The sequence below is a fragment of the Onychomys torridus genome, chromosome 22, assembly GCF_903995425.1.
Source record: "Onychomys torridus chromosome 22, mOncTor1.1, whole genome shotgun sequence".
Taxonomy (NCBI): Eukaryota; Metazoa; Chordata; class Mammalia; order Rodentia; family Cricetidae; genus Onychomys; species Onychomys torridus.
The window spans coordinates 30,925,477-30,937,965 of NC_050464.1; the positions used below are offsets into that span (position 1 = coordinate 30,925,477).

Below are 12,489 nucleotides of genomic sequence, written 5' to 3' on the forward strand. Positions count from 1 at the left end.
TTTCCCCTCCTCCCCCGCCCCCTCCCATGATCAAACTGGCCAACTCCCTAGAGACCCAGAGTTGCTCTTCCGAATCTTTCTTAGCTCAGGCCTGGGCTGATCATTAATGAGGTCCTGGGCAGGGTGGAGCCTGAACTCAGCAGTGGCAAGAAAATGGAGGCTCAGAGAGTTCCCTGGAGTCACCGGGCCAGTAGGCAGGGCTGCTGGGGTCCTTGGGGTGGCACTTACTTCAGAACATGTGGCTGCAGGCAGGATGGCCCACCTGCCCCAGAGACCATAAAGAGACAATGATCCTAGCCCAGGACCAGAGCCTGGACTTGATAACCTCACCGGTAAGGTGGGAATCCAGCAAAGCCATACCTGGAGTCACTGAGATATCAGGACTGCCAGCAGGGTTACAAACCAGAAGACAGTGTTAGGTGACAGAGTCCCAGGTCCCAGGTGACAGTTTCACCTTAGCCAGAGGACTAGAGTTCCCCTGTCAGTTTGTAGCTATAATACAGGGACGGGCTGTTGGTAGACAGGCAGGCTGTAGACAGACAGACAGACAGTCAAAGCAAATGGCAGACTTAACAGTTGGCAAAGTCGGATAGGCAAGAGAGGCTGCAGACAGGTGGCCGACAGACAGGCAAGCATCGCTCTGGGGCAGAGGCAGAAGGATTGTGAGTTCGAGACCAGTTTTTGCAGTGACTGGAGGCCCACATCTCCAAATGAAATTTTTGAAAAAAGTTGAACTATTATTCGTTAGTAGAATGTTTGCCAGCCATAACAAGGTCCTGGTTCACAGAAAAAGGAAAAGCTCCGTACCATGAGGACCCCTGGATAGTCCCTTCCTGGGATGCGCTCTGGTGGCTGCAAGATGCCTTGGTTCCAGTCTCAGCTCTGACTGACAAGCCATCCTGCCCAGCCACGCCCAGTGGCAGTGACCACCCCACTGTCTCCTGCCTACTACAGCCAGTCCCACTGAGCCGAGGTCCTCACCATCACCTCCCCCAAGCCCTACGGAGCCTGAAAAGACTTCCCAGGAGCCCCTGGGCCTGTCGCTGGAAAGCAGCAAAGAGAACCAGCAGCCTGAGGGTCGGGCCAGCTCCTCCCTGGGCGGGAAGCCCTTCTCAGGCAGCCAGGCTGCAGGGGGCATCCAGGAGATGGTGGCCATGTCCCCAGAGCTGGACACATACTCCATCACCAAGAGGGTCAAGGAGGTCCTCACAGACAACAACCTAGGTACGTGGTGAGGCTGGGCGCTGCCTGCAGCCCTAGACTAGCTTTCCCGGGCTTTGAGTAAAATGTCACTGGGACTTTCCAGTGACTCCGGGGCCAGCCTGGAGGTTCCATCCGGCCCTGAGCATGCAGGACCCCATGTGAGGCACATGACTCTGACCAGGATACCTGCTGAGGAATGAAAGGGAGGTGACAGCTTGGCTCAAAACTGCCCTGCAGCTGGCCTTAAGAAACCACCCCCGCCCGTGGTGGCGCAGGCCTTTAATCCCAGCATGTGGGAGGCAGAGGCAGATGTATCTCTAAGATCAGCCTGGGTTACAGAGTGAGTTCCAGGACAGTCATGTCTCAAAAAGAGGAAAAAAAAACAAAAACAAAAACAAAAAAACTCCATTCACTGAAGCAATGATGATGTTTGTCCATGGGATGAGGGAGCAGGATGACACCTTCCTCTGAATCACAGATGCATGCCAACTCTGTCCCCCACCAGGGACACATGCAAATCCAACAACTGTCACTACAGTTTCTGTTATGAGAGGAAGATAATGTTGTCCCCAAATACCCAGTACTCATTCAGTAATCCTAGCACTTAGGAGGCTGAGGCAGGAGGATTGCCACAAGTTCAAAGCCTGCCTGGGCTACCTTTTCTCAAAAACAAGAGTTAAAAGTCATTAACAAAGGCTAGCCCATCCGTGGTGGCGCATGCCTTTAATCCCAGCACTTGGGAGGCAGAGGCAGGCGGATTTCTGTGAGTTCGAGGCCAGCCTGGTCTACCGAGCGAGTTCCAGGAAAGGTGCAAAGCTACACAGAGAAACCCTGTCTCGAAAAACAAAACAAAACCAGGCATGGGGGCTGGAAAGATGGTTCAGTTGTTCAGGATACTGGTTGTTCTTCCAGAGGACAGTTCGATTCCTAGCACACACATGTGTAGCTCACAACTGTCTATAACTCTAGTTCCAGGAATCCAGTGCCCTCGTCTGCCCTACTAGGTAGGGTACCAGGCATGCAGTGGTGTGCTATGCATGCAGACAAAACATTCAGACACATAAATGAAAATAAAAACAAACGAGAACCTGGGCATGGTGGTACACATCTGTAACTCAAGAGTTAGAGTTGGGGTAGAGACAGGCAGATCCCTGGCAGGCCAGGAAATGGTGGGCTCCAGATCCGGTCAGAGATGCTGTCTCCAAAAACTGAGGCCTAGAAAGCCATTGAGGAAGACACCCAAGGTTGACCTGTGGCCTCCACATGAAAGTCGGAGCCAGGTGTGTCCTGCATCCCTGTAATCGATACTTGAGAACCTGGGGCAAGAGGATGGCAAGTTTGAGGCTAGCCTCAGCTACGAAGCAAGATTCTTCTCAGAACACACAAAATCTAAAGAGGGACAGGGGTGGCAGAAACGGATAGCATGGAGCTTGTCCAACATGCATGGGGCCTGTGGTTTGACGCCGGCACCCTTCCCACCAAAAAACAGTCTTTAGCCCTGATGCCCCTGGGCATCCTCCAGGCTGATCTTGGGGGATAGAATTAATGGATCAGAGGTCAGACACATTTGAAATTTGGATAGAATCCTCTAGGGTATCCTGAGGGGGCAGGGGGATGTACAGGCTTGTATACACAGTACAGGGTGTCTGCTGGCAGTCTGGAGGGGTGATCCCCTGGGAATGAAGAACTGTACTGATAGAAAAGTCATTTTATGTTGTTACTGTCCGTGCTGACCCTCCCCAGTCTCTTGTGCAGAAGGAGTCATCCTGGGCCACCCTCCCTGGGCCTGCTCCTTCTCTGACTCTCCTGGGAGTGGGTCTCTGTGCCTGGCCTGGGGTGACAGTTGCCCTCTGCCCTGTCCCCAGGGCAGCGGTTGTTTGGCGAGAGCATCCTGGGGCTGACACAGGGCTCCGTGTCAGACCTGCTGTCCAGGCCCAAGCCCTGGCACAAGCTGAGCTTGAAGGGCCGGGAGCCATTTGTGCGCATGCAGCTGTGGCTCAGCGACCCCCACAACGTGGAAAAACTGAGAGACATGAAGAAGCTAGAGAAGAAAGGTGAGAGCCAGGCTGGGGGGTGGCCAGGTAACCAGGTCCCAGCCACGCTCAGGAGATCCCCATTTTGCAGCAACCCAGATACTCACATCCCCCACCAAAATCACATGTGGCGGCTCTCATGCCATCCACACATCCAGAAGTGGCGCACAGTCTTACCAGCCTCAGCTGCACACCGTTCCTGGCTCCCTCTCAGGTCTCCCTCCCTCCTCTACATGAACTCTCCTCTACCCCTTACCCAGCCTATATGGCAGAGAGCAGGCCCACCCTGGGAGAGACCAGGGACCAGTGTTCCTCCAAGGGCATGCTCCCCAGAGGCTGGGGGAGCTTCACCATTGATAGTGCTTTACCTCGAATGCATGAAGGCCTGGGTTCATTCGCCAACACTGCCTAAAGCAGGCATGGTACTGCATAGCTGCAACCCCAGCACCATCCAGGAGGTGGAGGCAGAAAGATCAGAAGTTCAACATCATCCTGGGTTTTACATAGTGAGTTCAAAGCCAGCCTGGGCTGTGTGAGAATGTGTCTCAAACATATCAAAACAAGACACACCTCCATTGACCCAAAGACTCCTGCTAGACCCTTCCACTAAATGTTCCCGACTCCTTCTCCCAATATCACTCAGCTGGGTCTAAGCATCTTATATTGAGTCTTTCTCTGTCCCACCAGCCAGCTCCCAAATAACCACACAGAGACTTATTTCTAATGATGAAAGCTCAGCCGATAATTTAGGCTTGTTTCTAACTAGCCCTTATAACTTAAATTAATCCATTTCTATTAATTTACTTTATGCCTTGTGGCTTTATTTCTTTATTTCCTTATTTATTCGAGACAGGGTTTCTCTGTGTAGCTTTTGAGCCTGTCCTGTATCTTGCTCTGTAGACCAGGCTGGCCTCAAACTCAGAGATCCGTCTGGCTCTGCCTCCCAAGTGCTGGGGTTAAAGGCGTGCGCCACCACCGTCCAGCCCACCTTCTGGCTTTATTACTGCATCTTTGTATTGCCCATCCTGCTTGCTCTGCATCTGGCTGGTGATTCCCAGCATTCTCTCTGCCCCGAAAATCCTGCCTAGCTATTGACCATTTAGCTTTCTTATAAACCAATCACAGTGGCATATCTTCACACCATGTAAAGGAATATCCCACAACAGCCTCTGGAGAACCTTCTAGATCTAAACCACAGCAGAGCTTTGGTTCACATTTTGCTGTTGTGATGTCACCATGCATCCTACAGTAAGAGGGGCTTTATTCAAAGTGGCCCCTCAACGCAGCAAACTGTTCTGAAACTTAGTGGCAAGACTTCTCAGAGTCTTGCCGACCACAGAGCCCCTCGTTTTGAGCGCCCTCGGACTGCAAGCACCCCCAGATTATGGCCTCTGGAGTGGCTGTGCTCCAGGAACCCCCGCTAACCTCGGCTGGCCTCACCAGCAGTAGAGCAGGAGACAGGCCAGCAACTCAGCAGAGCCGAGGGAGCAGGAACAGGGGGACGGGAGTCGGGGGAGTCGGGGCAGGGAGGACTCTGCTGGGCTGGCGGGCCACTGGCGAGCAAGGACGATGCCATGCCGGCCCATCATCCTGCCCCCTCTCTCCCCAGCTTATCTAAAGCGCCGCTATGGACTCATCGGTGCAGGCTCGGACAGTGAGTCTCCTGCTGTGCACTCGGAGTGCCCCAGCCCCTGTCAGCAGCCGCAGGAGCTGAGCCTCCTGCAGGCCAAGAAGCCACGTGTGGTGCTGGCACCCGCAGAGAAGGAGGCGCTGCGGAAGGCCTACCAGCTGGAGCCCTACCCCTCCCAGCAGACCATAGAGCTGCTATCAATTCAGCTCAACCTCAAGACCAACACGGTCATCAACTGGTTCCACAACTACAGGTAGCCTGGGGGGTGAGGGGCGACATAGGTCCCCGAGTGGCAGAGAGAGGGGGCCGTGGGGACACCAAGGGACACAGTAGGCCATGGGAACTCAGAGGGTCACAGGGGACAGAGAGGGTCGTAAGGAAGGCCCGGAGGCTCATGGGAGCACCTGAGGGTGGTTCGGGCCTATGGGGCTGCAGCTGGATCACAAAGCTGTTTCTAGATTCCTGGATGTAATAACTCTGTCACCTCCAGTGGGGGGGCACGCCCCTGCGCCCCATGTTATAAGCTGTAAGCAAGGACCACGGTGCATCCCCCCCCCCCCCCCCCATCAATGCTGACGTTTATGGAAAGGTCTGGCACAGCCACCTCTGACAGGGTGACTCCGTCATCTCCCACTCTGCGCAATGGCCTCTAGGAAGGAACAGATCAGGCCAAGATCTGAGACTTCTCCAGCTCCAACTAGGGTCTTGGGGTCTCTCCTTCCCGTGAGACTGAAGGAACCCCTGCCCTACTGAAGCCTCAGGCAAGGCTCCCTTCTTTTTTTTTGGTTTTTGGAGATGGAGACGGGGTTTCTCTGTAACTTTGGAGCCTGTCCTGGACTAGCTCTGTAGACTAGGCTGGCCTCGAACTCACAGAGATCCACCTGGCCCTGCCTCCCGAGTGCTGGGATTAAAGGCGTGCACCACCAACGCCCGGCTTCTTTTTTTTAATTAATTGCCCAAGCTGGCCTCGAAATTGTGATCCTCCTGCCTCTGCCTCCTTCAGCAAATCCTACCAGCATGAGCCACCACAATCAGCTACTGACTCTCTCTTACATTTAAACTCAGTCCATTTCTGTTGATCTATATGTGGCCACATTTTCCGTGGCTTTACCTGTGTATCATTGCATGCTGTTTGCTGGGCAGTGGGCTGGTATCTCCTGACTCAGCCTTCCTTTTCCCAGAATTCTCCTTGTCTGTTTATCCCGCCTATACTTCCTGCCTGGTACTGGCCAATCAGCTTTTTATTTATCAACCAATTGGAACAACACATTCACAGCGTACAGAACATCCCACAGCACCTCCCCTTTTCTGTCTAAACAAAAGGAAGGTTTTAACTTTAACATAGTAAAATTACATATAACAAAACAGTTATCAAGTAAGAATTACAGTTACAATATCTACTCTATTTATATTTGGCAAATTCAAAGAAAATATTCTACTTATCCTATATTTGTGAGTCTAAAGTTTCATATCTACCTTATCTTTTATCATAACCAAGAAAAACCATAATTATAACTATCTAGTCTTCAATTACATCAAAGACCCCAGAAGGATATGATATTACCTAAGTAAACAGGAAGAGCATTGTAAGCAACTTCCAAAAGAGACATGAATCCTAACAGCTTTCTCTCTTCCCCTCCTGAGTGGCAATGGGGACATCATCTCTGCTTCTCATTTCCCATAGGAGCTGAGCATTCTATCATTATCCATCCCATTCATTCAAAAACATATGCACAGTGAGCTGGACTCTAGAGATTGGGGGTTCAAAGCCACCCTCCCAGAGCCTGATAAGCATATATACATCATGAGCCAAGTAACTTCACCTTAGCCTGTTAATATGGCAGAAGAGAAGGAGTAGGGGCTTAGGGAAGAGAGAATCTTGCCTCCAGAAAACTTGAAACAAGAGGTGATATTTGAGGTGGGTTTTGAAAGATAAATAAGAGTGATCTCTGAGATCAAGGCCAGCCTGGTCTACATAGTGAGTTTCAAGCCAGCCAGGGCTGCATAATAAGACCCTGTCTCAAAAAAAAAAAGGGGGGGGGAGGCCAGGCTTGCCATAAGTAGGGCCCTGGGTCCCATATGCACCACAAGAAAGAAGGTTGGGGCCAGGTACCTCTGACCAGAGAGCTTACCCACACAATCATGAAGACTTGGTTGTGATCCTCAACTCTCACATTTTGTTTTAAAGCCATACATTGGGCCAGCAAGCTGGCTCAGAGGGCTCCAATGCCTCCTGACAAGTTTGACAACGTGAGCTTGATCCCCAGGACCCACGAGACTAAAGGAGATCGCCAAGTCCCACAAGGTGTTCCCTGGCTTCAGACACACACACACACATACATACACTATGGTGTGTGTGCGCGCATGCACTGGCTAAACAAATGTAATTTAAAATTTAAAAAGAAGAGACACATGCATCTGTGACCCCAAAGCTGGGGAGGCAGAGACAGGAAGCCCCGAGGCTCACTGGCCAGTCAGTCCAGCCAGTGTGTGAGTACCAGGTTCACCAAGAAAGTAACTGTCTCAAACCCCAAGGTGAAGGGCGATTGAGAAAGAACCAGGCTGACCTCTGACCTCCACGGCCCCCACATGTTGAAAAGAAAATAAGGTGTATGAAGGGGGTACCTCCCTAGACTCACTTTCCCATTGCTGTGATAAAACCCAAAGCATCTTGGGGAAGAAAGCGTCATTTGACTTATACATCAGGTCATGGTCCATCATTGAGGGAGGTCAAGGCAGGAACTGAGGCAGAACCCATGGGAGGAGCTGCTTACTGACCTACTGACCTGGTTGCTCCCTAGTGCATGCTTAACTAGGTTGTTGGTTTGTTTGGTTTTTTAATACAGTGCAGACCCTCCTGCCTAGGGATGTGCCGCCCACAGTGGGCTGGGCCCCCTTATGCCAGTTAACAGTCAAGTCAGTCTCTCACAGACACGGCATGGGAGACAGTCTGATCGAGGCAGTCCTTCAGACGAGGATGCCTCTTCCCAGGTTGATTCTACGTTGTATCAATTTGACAATAAAAACTAATCGCACACCACCCAGTGTGGACTTCTGGCCTCCTCGCATACATTCTCACATACACACAGACGTCTCGGTTATAGCCACAGAAGGAAATGTTAACGACATGGTGTTTGCTGAGTACTTAGTCTGTCCCAGGTACTGGAGAGAGGGAGGTGGGCACTGCCCTGACCAGCTGCTGCATTACACTGTGTGACGGTCTGCGGTGAGCTCTGGGAAGAAGGAGCAATGAGTGTTGTTAAAGAGCAGGACTGGCCGGGCGGTGGTGGCACACGCCTGTGATCCCAGCACTCGGAGGCAGAGGCAGGCGGATCTCTGTGAGTTCGAGGCCAGCCTGGTCTACAGAGTGAGATCCAGGAAAGGCGCAAAACTACAGAGAAACCCTGTCTTGGAAAAGAAAAAAGAAACCCTGTCTTGAAAACAACAACGGGGTTGGGGATTTAGCTCAGTGCTAGGCAAGCGCTCGGCCCTGGGTTCGGTCCTCAGCTCTGGCAAAACAAAAACAAAACAGGACTGGAAAGCACAGCTGTAGACGTGGGTGTTGCCCAGGGTGAGGGTGGAATACGGACACTGCTCTTGTGGACCGAGTCTGGGGTCAGCAGCACTCAACCTTGTCTCTGCCACAGGTCCAGGATGCGTCGTGAGATGCTGGTGGAGGGAACACAGGATGACCCAGACTTTGACCCAAGTGGGGGTCCCGGGGTCCTGCCACCAGGCCACACCCACATAGACCCCACCCCGCAGAGCCCTGACTCAGAGGCTGAGGACCAAAAGCCTCCAATGAAGAGCCTGGAGCTGCAGGGAATCTGAGAGTCCCGCCCCCCGAGCCGCCCCAGACAGGGCTCTGGTGAGGATTAAGCAGGAGAAGGATACAGAGGTGGATGAGAACAGCCAGCCCCTGGATGTAGGGGATCCAGACAGAGGGGAAGGCAGCCCCAAAGAGGAGCAGACACCCCCTCTGGGGAACATTGGACCCCCAGAGCTGGCCCCCGGGCCCTTCCTTTCAGACACACCCAACCCAGGCTGCCCTTCATTGCACACCCCTGAAGAAAAGGAGGTTGGGGAACAGGTCCACTCAGACCCTCTGGGTTTCAAGTCCACCTCGGAATCCTCATGCTGCAGCCTGGAGGGGCCACCGAACTCACCCTCTGCCATCTCTTCACCAGACCTCATGACATGTGTGTCACCCATCCCCTCCTCCTCCGCCCCCATCTCCCCATCCCTTCCTGGCGCCCCACCTGCCAAAGTGCCGAGTGCCAGCCCCACTGCTGACACAGCTGCAGCCTTGCACCCCAGCACCAAGGTGAACCCCAACTTACAGCGGCGGCATGAGAAAATGGCCAACTTGAACAGTATAATCTACCGACTGGAGAGGGCTGCCAACCGGGAAGAGGCCCTGGAGTGGGAATTCTGAACCGGGGGTGAGGGATGTACCCCAGTGGTCACCTTCTCTCTCCTTCCCCTCCTCCCTCTCCGAAGATGGGGTGGGGCCAGAGAGGTAAGAACTCAGCCATGTAAATGTGGACAGCAATGTTAAGCCGTTTACGTTTATTGTTGTAACACTAGTTACCTGAAGTTGTGTGTGAGCAGATGCCACCGCCTCTTCTTTTTGACAGCCCTGCTGGTAGGAGGCACTGGGATCCTGTCCTTGTCCCCTCCCCCGTGGGAGGCAGGAACAAAATGGCACCACATTCTCACCCAAAAACTCCAAACTCTTTTAGAAAAATAAAGAAATATTTATAGACCTCTTTCAGCTATTTTAATAAAGGATCCTTTGGAATTTATCCCCAGCTGATGCTGTTTTGATATTAAAGAGAGTTATAAAATCAGATGCTGTCACTGCTGCTGTGGAACAGACACAGACGCTGTGTAATTTTTTTTTTTTGCCATGAGATGAGATTAAAAGACAACTGTTCAAAGCCATCACAAAGCACTCTTAAGACGGACCAAATTCAGAAAACCCTTGGACTGCAGGTTTTGGTGTTTCTTCCCCCCACGCCTGTCTGTGAGACACAGCACAATGCTGCTGCCCTTCCAGAACCTGTGTTGCAAAGAGAAAGTCCAAAAGACTCTAAATGAAAACCTCCATGCTGCTGAGGGTGGGACCATGCTGGTGGCCTGTCTGCAGCCTTCATGTCGCAGGAGATCCTGTCGCTGGTGGAAATGTTGCCCTTAGCGAATGTAGTATGTTTCACAAAGGCCTCTAAGCCTGAGTTAGAAACCTTCTGTGGATAGACAAAGTGTTCCCAGAACCTTTGGAAAACGGGGCTGTGGAGAAGGTACTCAAAGAAGGTCACTTATGTCAGAGTGACCCTGGCTCCCACCCTCAATTGTGGCCGTACCTGGAAGGTTTCTCCTAAGGTCTGAGCAAGGCTACACCATTCCAGAAAACCCTGTGGCTTCCTTATTTCTAGAAAAGAAAGTGTTGCTTCACCGTTAGCCCCCAAAGCTTAGCAACCAGCTCCAGAAACTAGATCCATCCAGTCAGATACCTCAACTCTGTTTCTCACCATCTTCTGAAGTGAACATTGGTGCATCTCTGGAAAGTGTCCATGAGTCTGTGGAACTCGGTAAGGCCAAAGTCAGTAGGACGTGGCCACCATATCCCCGCCTCTTGATCTATTTTCCTACGCAAGACCTGCTTGGGATCAAAAACATGACTCCTCCAGCTCAGAAACAACCTTCCTCCAACCTGATCGTGATTTCCAGGGAGAAAGGTCCCACTGGATGCAGCGGCCTCCGTATCATATCGGCTGTTGAGTCCCTCCTGCTTTAATTCCTCTTTTTCCAAACTGTGGAAGATGATAAATGTGTGGGCATCTCTGTCGCCATTCAGTGCTCGAGGGACAAACAGCTCTTCCGATGCAGTGACTATCTGGAAATCATGTGAGCCAAAAAGTTGGCCACCAGAAAGGAAAGAAAAAAAATAATAATGTTCTGGAATTTCCAACTCTCATGTGCCCAGCCAGGCTGCGGACAGATGACATCCAACAGGCCCCGGAAAACCTCTTTTCCACACATAACCCTGGCTATGCATCGAGAAGTTTTCCACTATATGCATTTTTATCCAGAGGAGGGTATTTTTATATTTTGACACTAGGAAACCATGATGAGTGTTCAGAGGAATCCATTCTGGGACAAACAAAGCCTATCTTGGCCTCTGCCGCCTCCATCGCTACACACACACACACACACACACACACACACACACCCCAGGGAGACCCTGCCAGTTTTCATCCTGAAACACCTGTTGAGGTGATCCACACATCTGTGCGACTCAGCAGAATTCACTGTGGCTTTAGTGTGACGGGATTTGGTGTGACCTTTGAACACAGAAACCTGGTTGTGCAGAAGCCCACGGACCTGCAGACAGATCCATCCAGTTCACATCCTACAACGGTTTGAAACAAGCAAACATCTACACAAACTGTTTCTATGAGAGATTGATGATGATGAACTTTGTCTAAAATTTTACAAAAGGGACACATTCTGTAAACACGTCCCTAAATACAGAATTGTATAATAATCCTGGGTGTCCCTGTTTGTTCTGGAGCTGGGGTGCAAGATGGGTTCAGAGTCAGTCCTCAGAGGTGTCGTACAAAATGAGGGTTTTTTTTTTGTTTTGTTTTGCAGGGTTTTGGTGGTGGTGTGCTTGTTTTGGTTTGGTTTTTGGTTTTTCGAGACAGGGTTTCTCTGTGTAGCTTTGTGCTTTTCCTGCAACTCACTCTATAGCCCAGGCTGGACTCGAACTCACAGAGATCCACCTGGCTCTGCCTCCTGAGTGCTGGGATTAAAGGTGTACGCCACCACCACCCGGCCTTGGGTTTTGTTTTGTTTTGTTTTGTTTTGTTTTAAGATTTATTTACTTATTATATATACAGAACAGGGCGCCTGATCTCATTACAGATGGTTGTGAGCCACCATGTGGGTGCTGGGAATTGAACTCAGGACCTCTGGAAGAGCAGTCAGTGCTCTTAACCTCTGAGCCATGTCTCCAGCCCCTTGTTTTGTTTTTTAAGACAAGGTCTCACTATGTAGTCCAGGCTGGCTCGGAACTTACAGCAAGATATGCCCGCCTCTGCCTTCTGAGTGTTAGGATTAATTTCTTTGTTATTACTAGAGTTTGTGTGGTGTGTGAGTGTGGAGATGAGAGAGCAACTTGCCAGAGTTGATTCTCTCCATGGGTTCCAGGGGATTGAACTTGGGCTGTGAGGCTTGCATGGCGAGTGTCTTTACCTGCTGAGCTCCCTCACCAGCTCAAAATCATATATTTAAAAATTAAGCCTTTTTTGATTGCGTGTGTTTATATATTTATCAAGACAGTGTCACGCTATATAGCCCTGGCTGGCCTGGAACTCACAGATCCGCCTGCCTCTGCCTCCTGAGTGCTGGGATTAAAGGCGTGCGCCACCGCCATTGGCTACATGGTTTGGTTTGCAGAGAGTCTCATGTGACCCAGGATGCCCTCAGACTTCACTCTGTAGTGAAGGGTGACTTTGAACACCTGATCTTCCCTTCTGGAGTGCTGGGATTATAGGCATACACCACCATACCCAGCAAATACTGTTTTTTAACTGAGTACCAGCAGTCAAATATGGGGTG

General features: G+C 51.2%; 1 protein-coding gene across 1 annotated transcript in view; it reads left to right on the forward strand.

Annotated features, from left to right (window-relative positions):
- Cux2 (cut like homeobox 2) overlaps positions 1 to 11,413 on the forward strand; it is a 190,942-nt gene extending 179,529 nt beyond the window's left edge. Inside the window, 5 exon segments of the mRNA XM_036171745.1 lie at positions 955 to 1,224; positions 3,069 to 3,257; positions 4,846 to 5,119; positions 8,514 to 8,688; positions 8,690 to 11,413. Coding sequence (XP_036027638.1) covers positions 955 to 1,224; positions 3,069 to 3,257; positions 4,846 to 5,119; positions 8,514 to 8,688; positions 8,690 to 9,301 — 1,520 coding nt within the window. The 3' untranslated portion in view covers positions 9,302 to 11,413.
- The last annotated feature ends 1,076 nt before the right edge of the window (positions 11,414 to 12,489 follow it).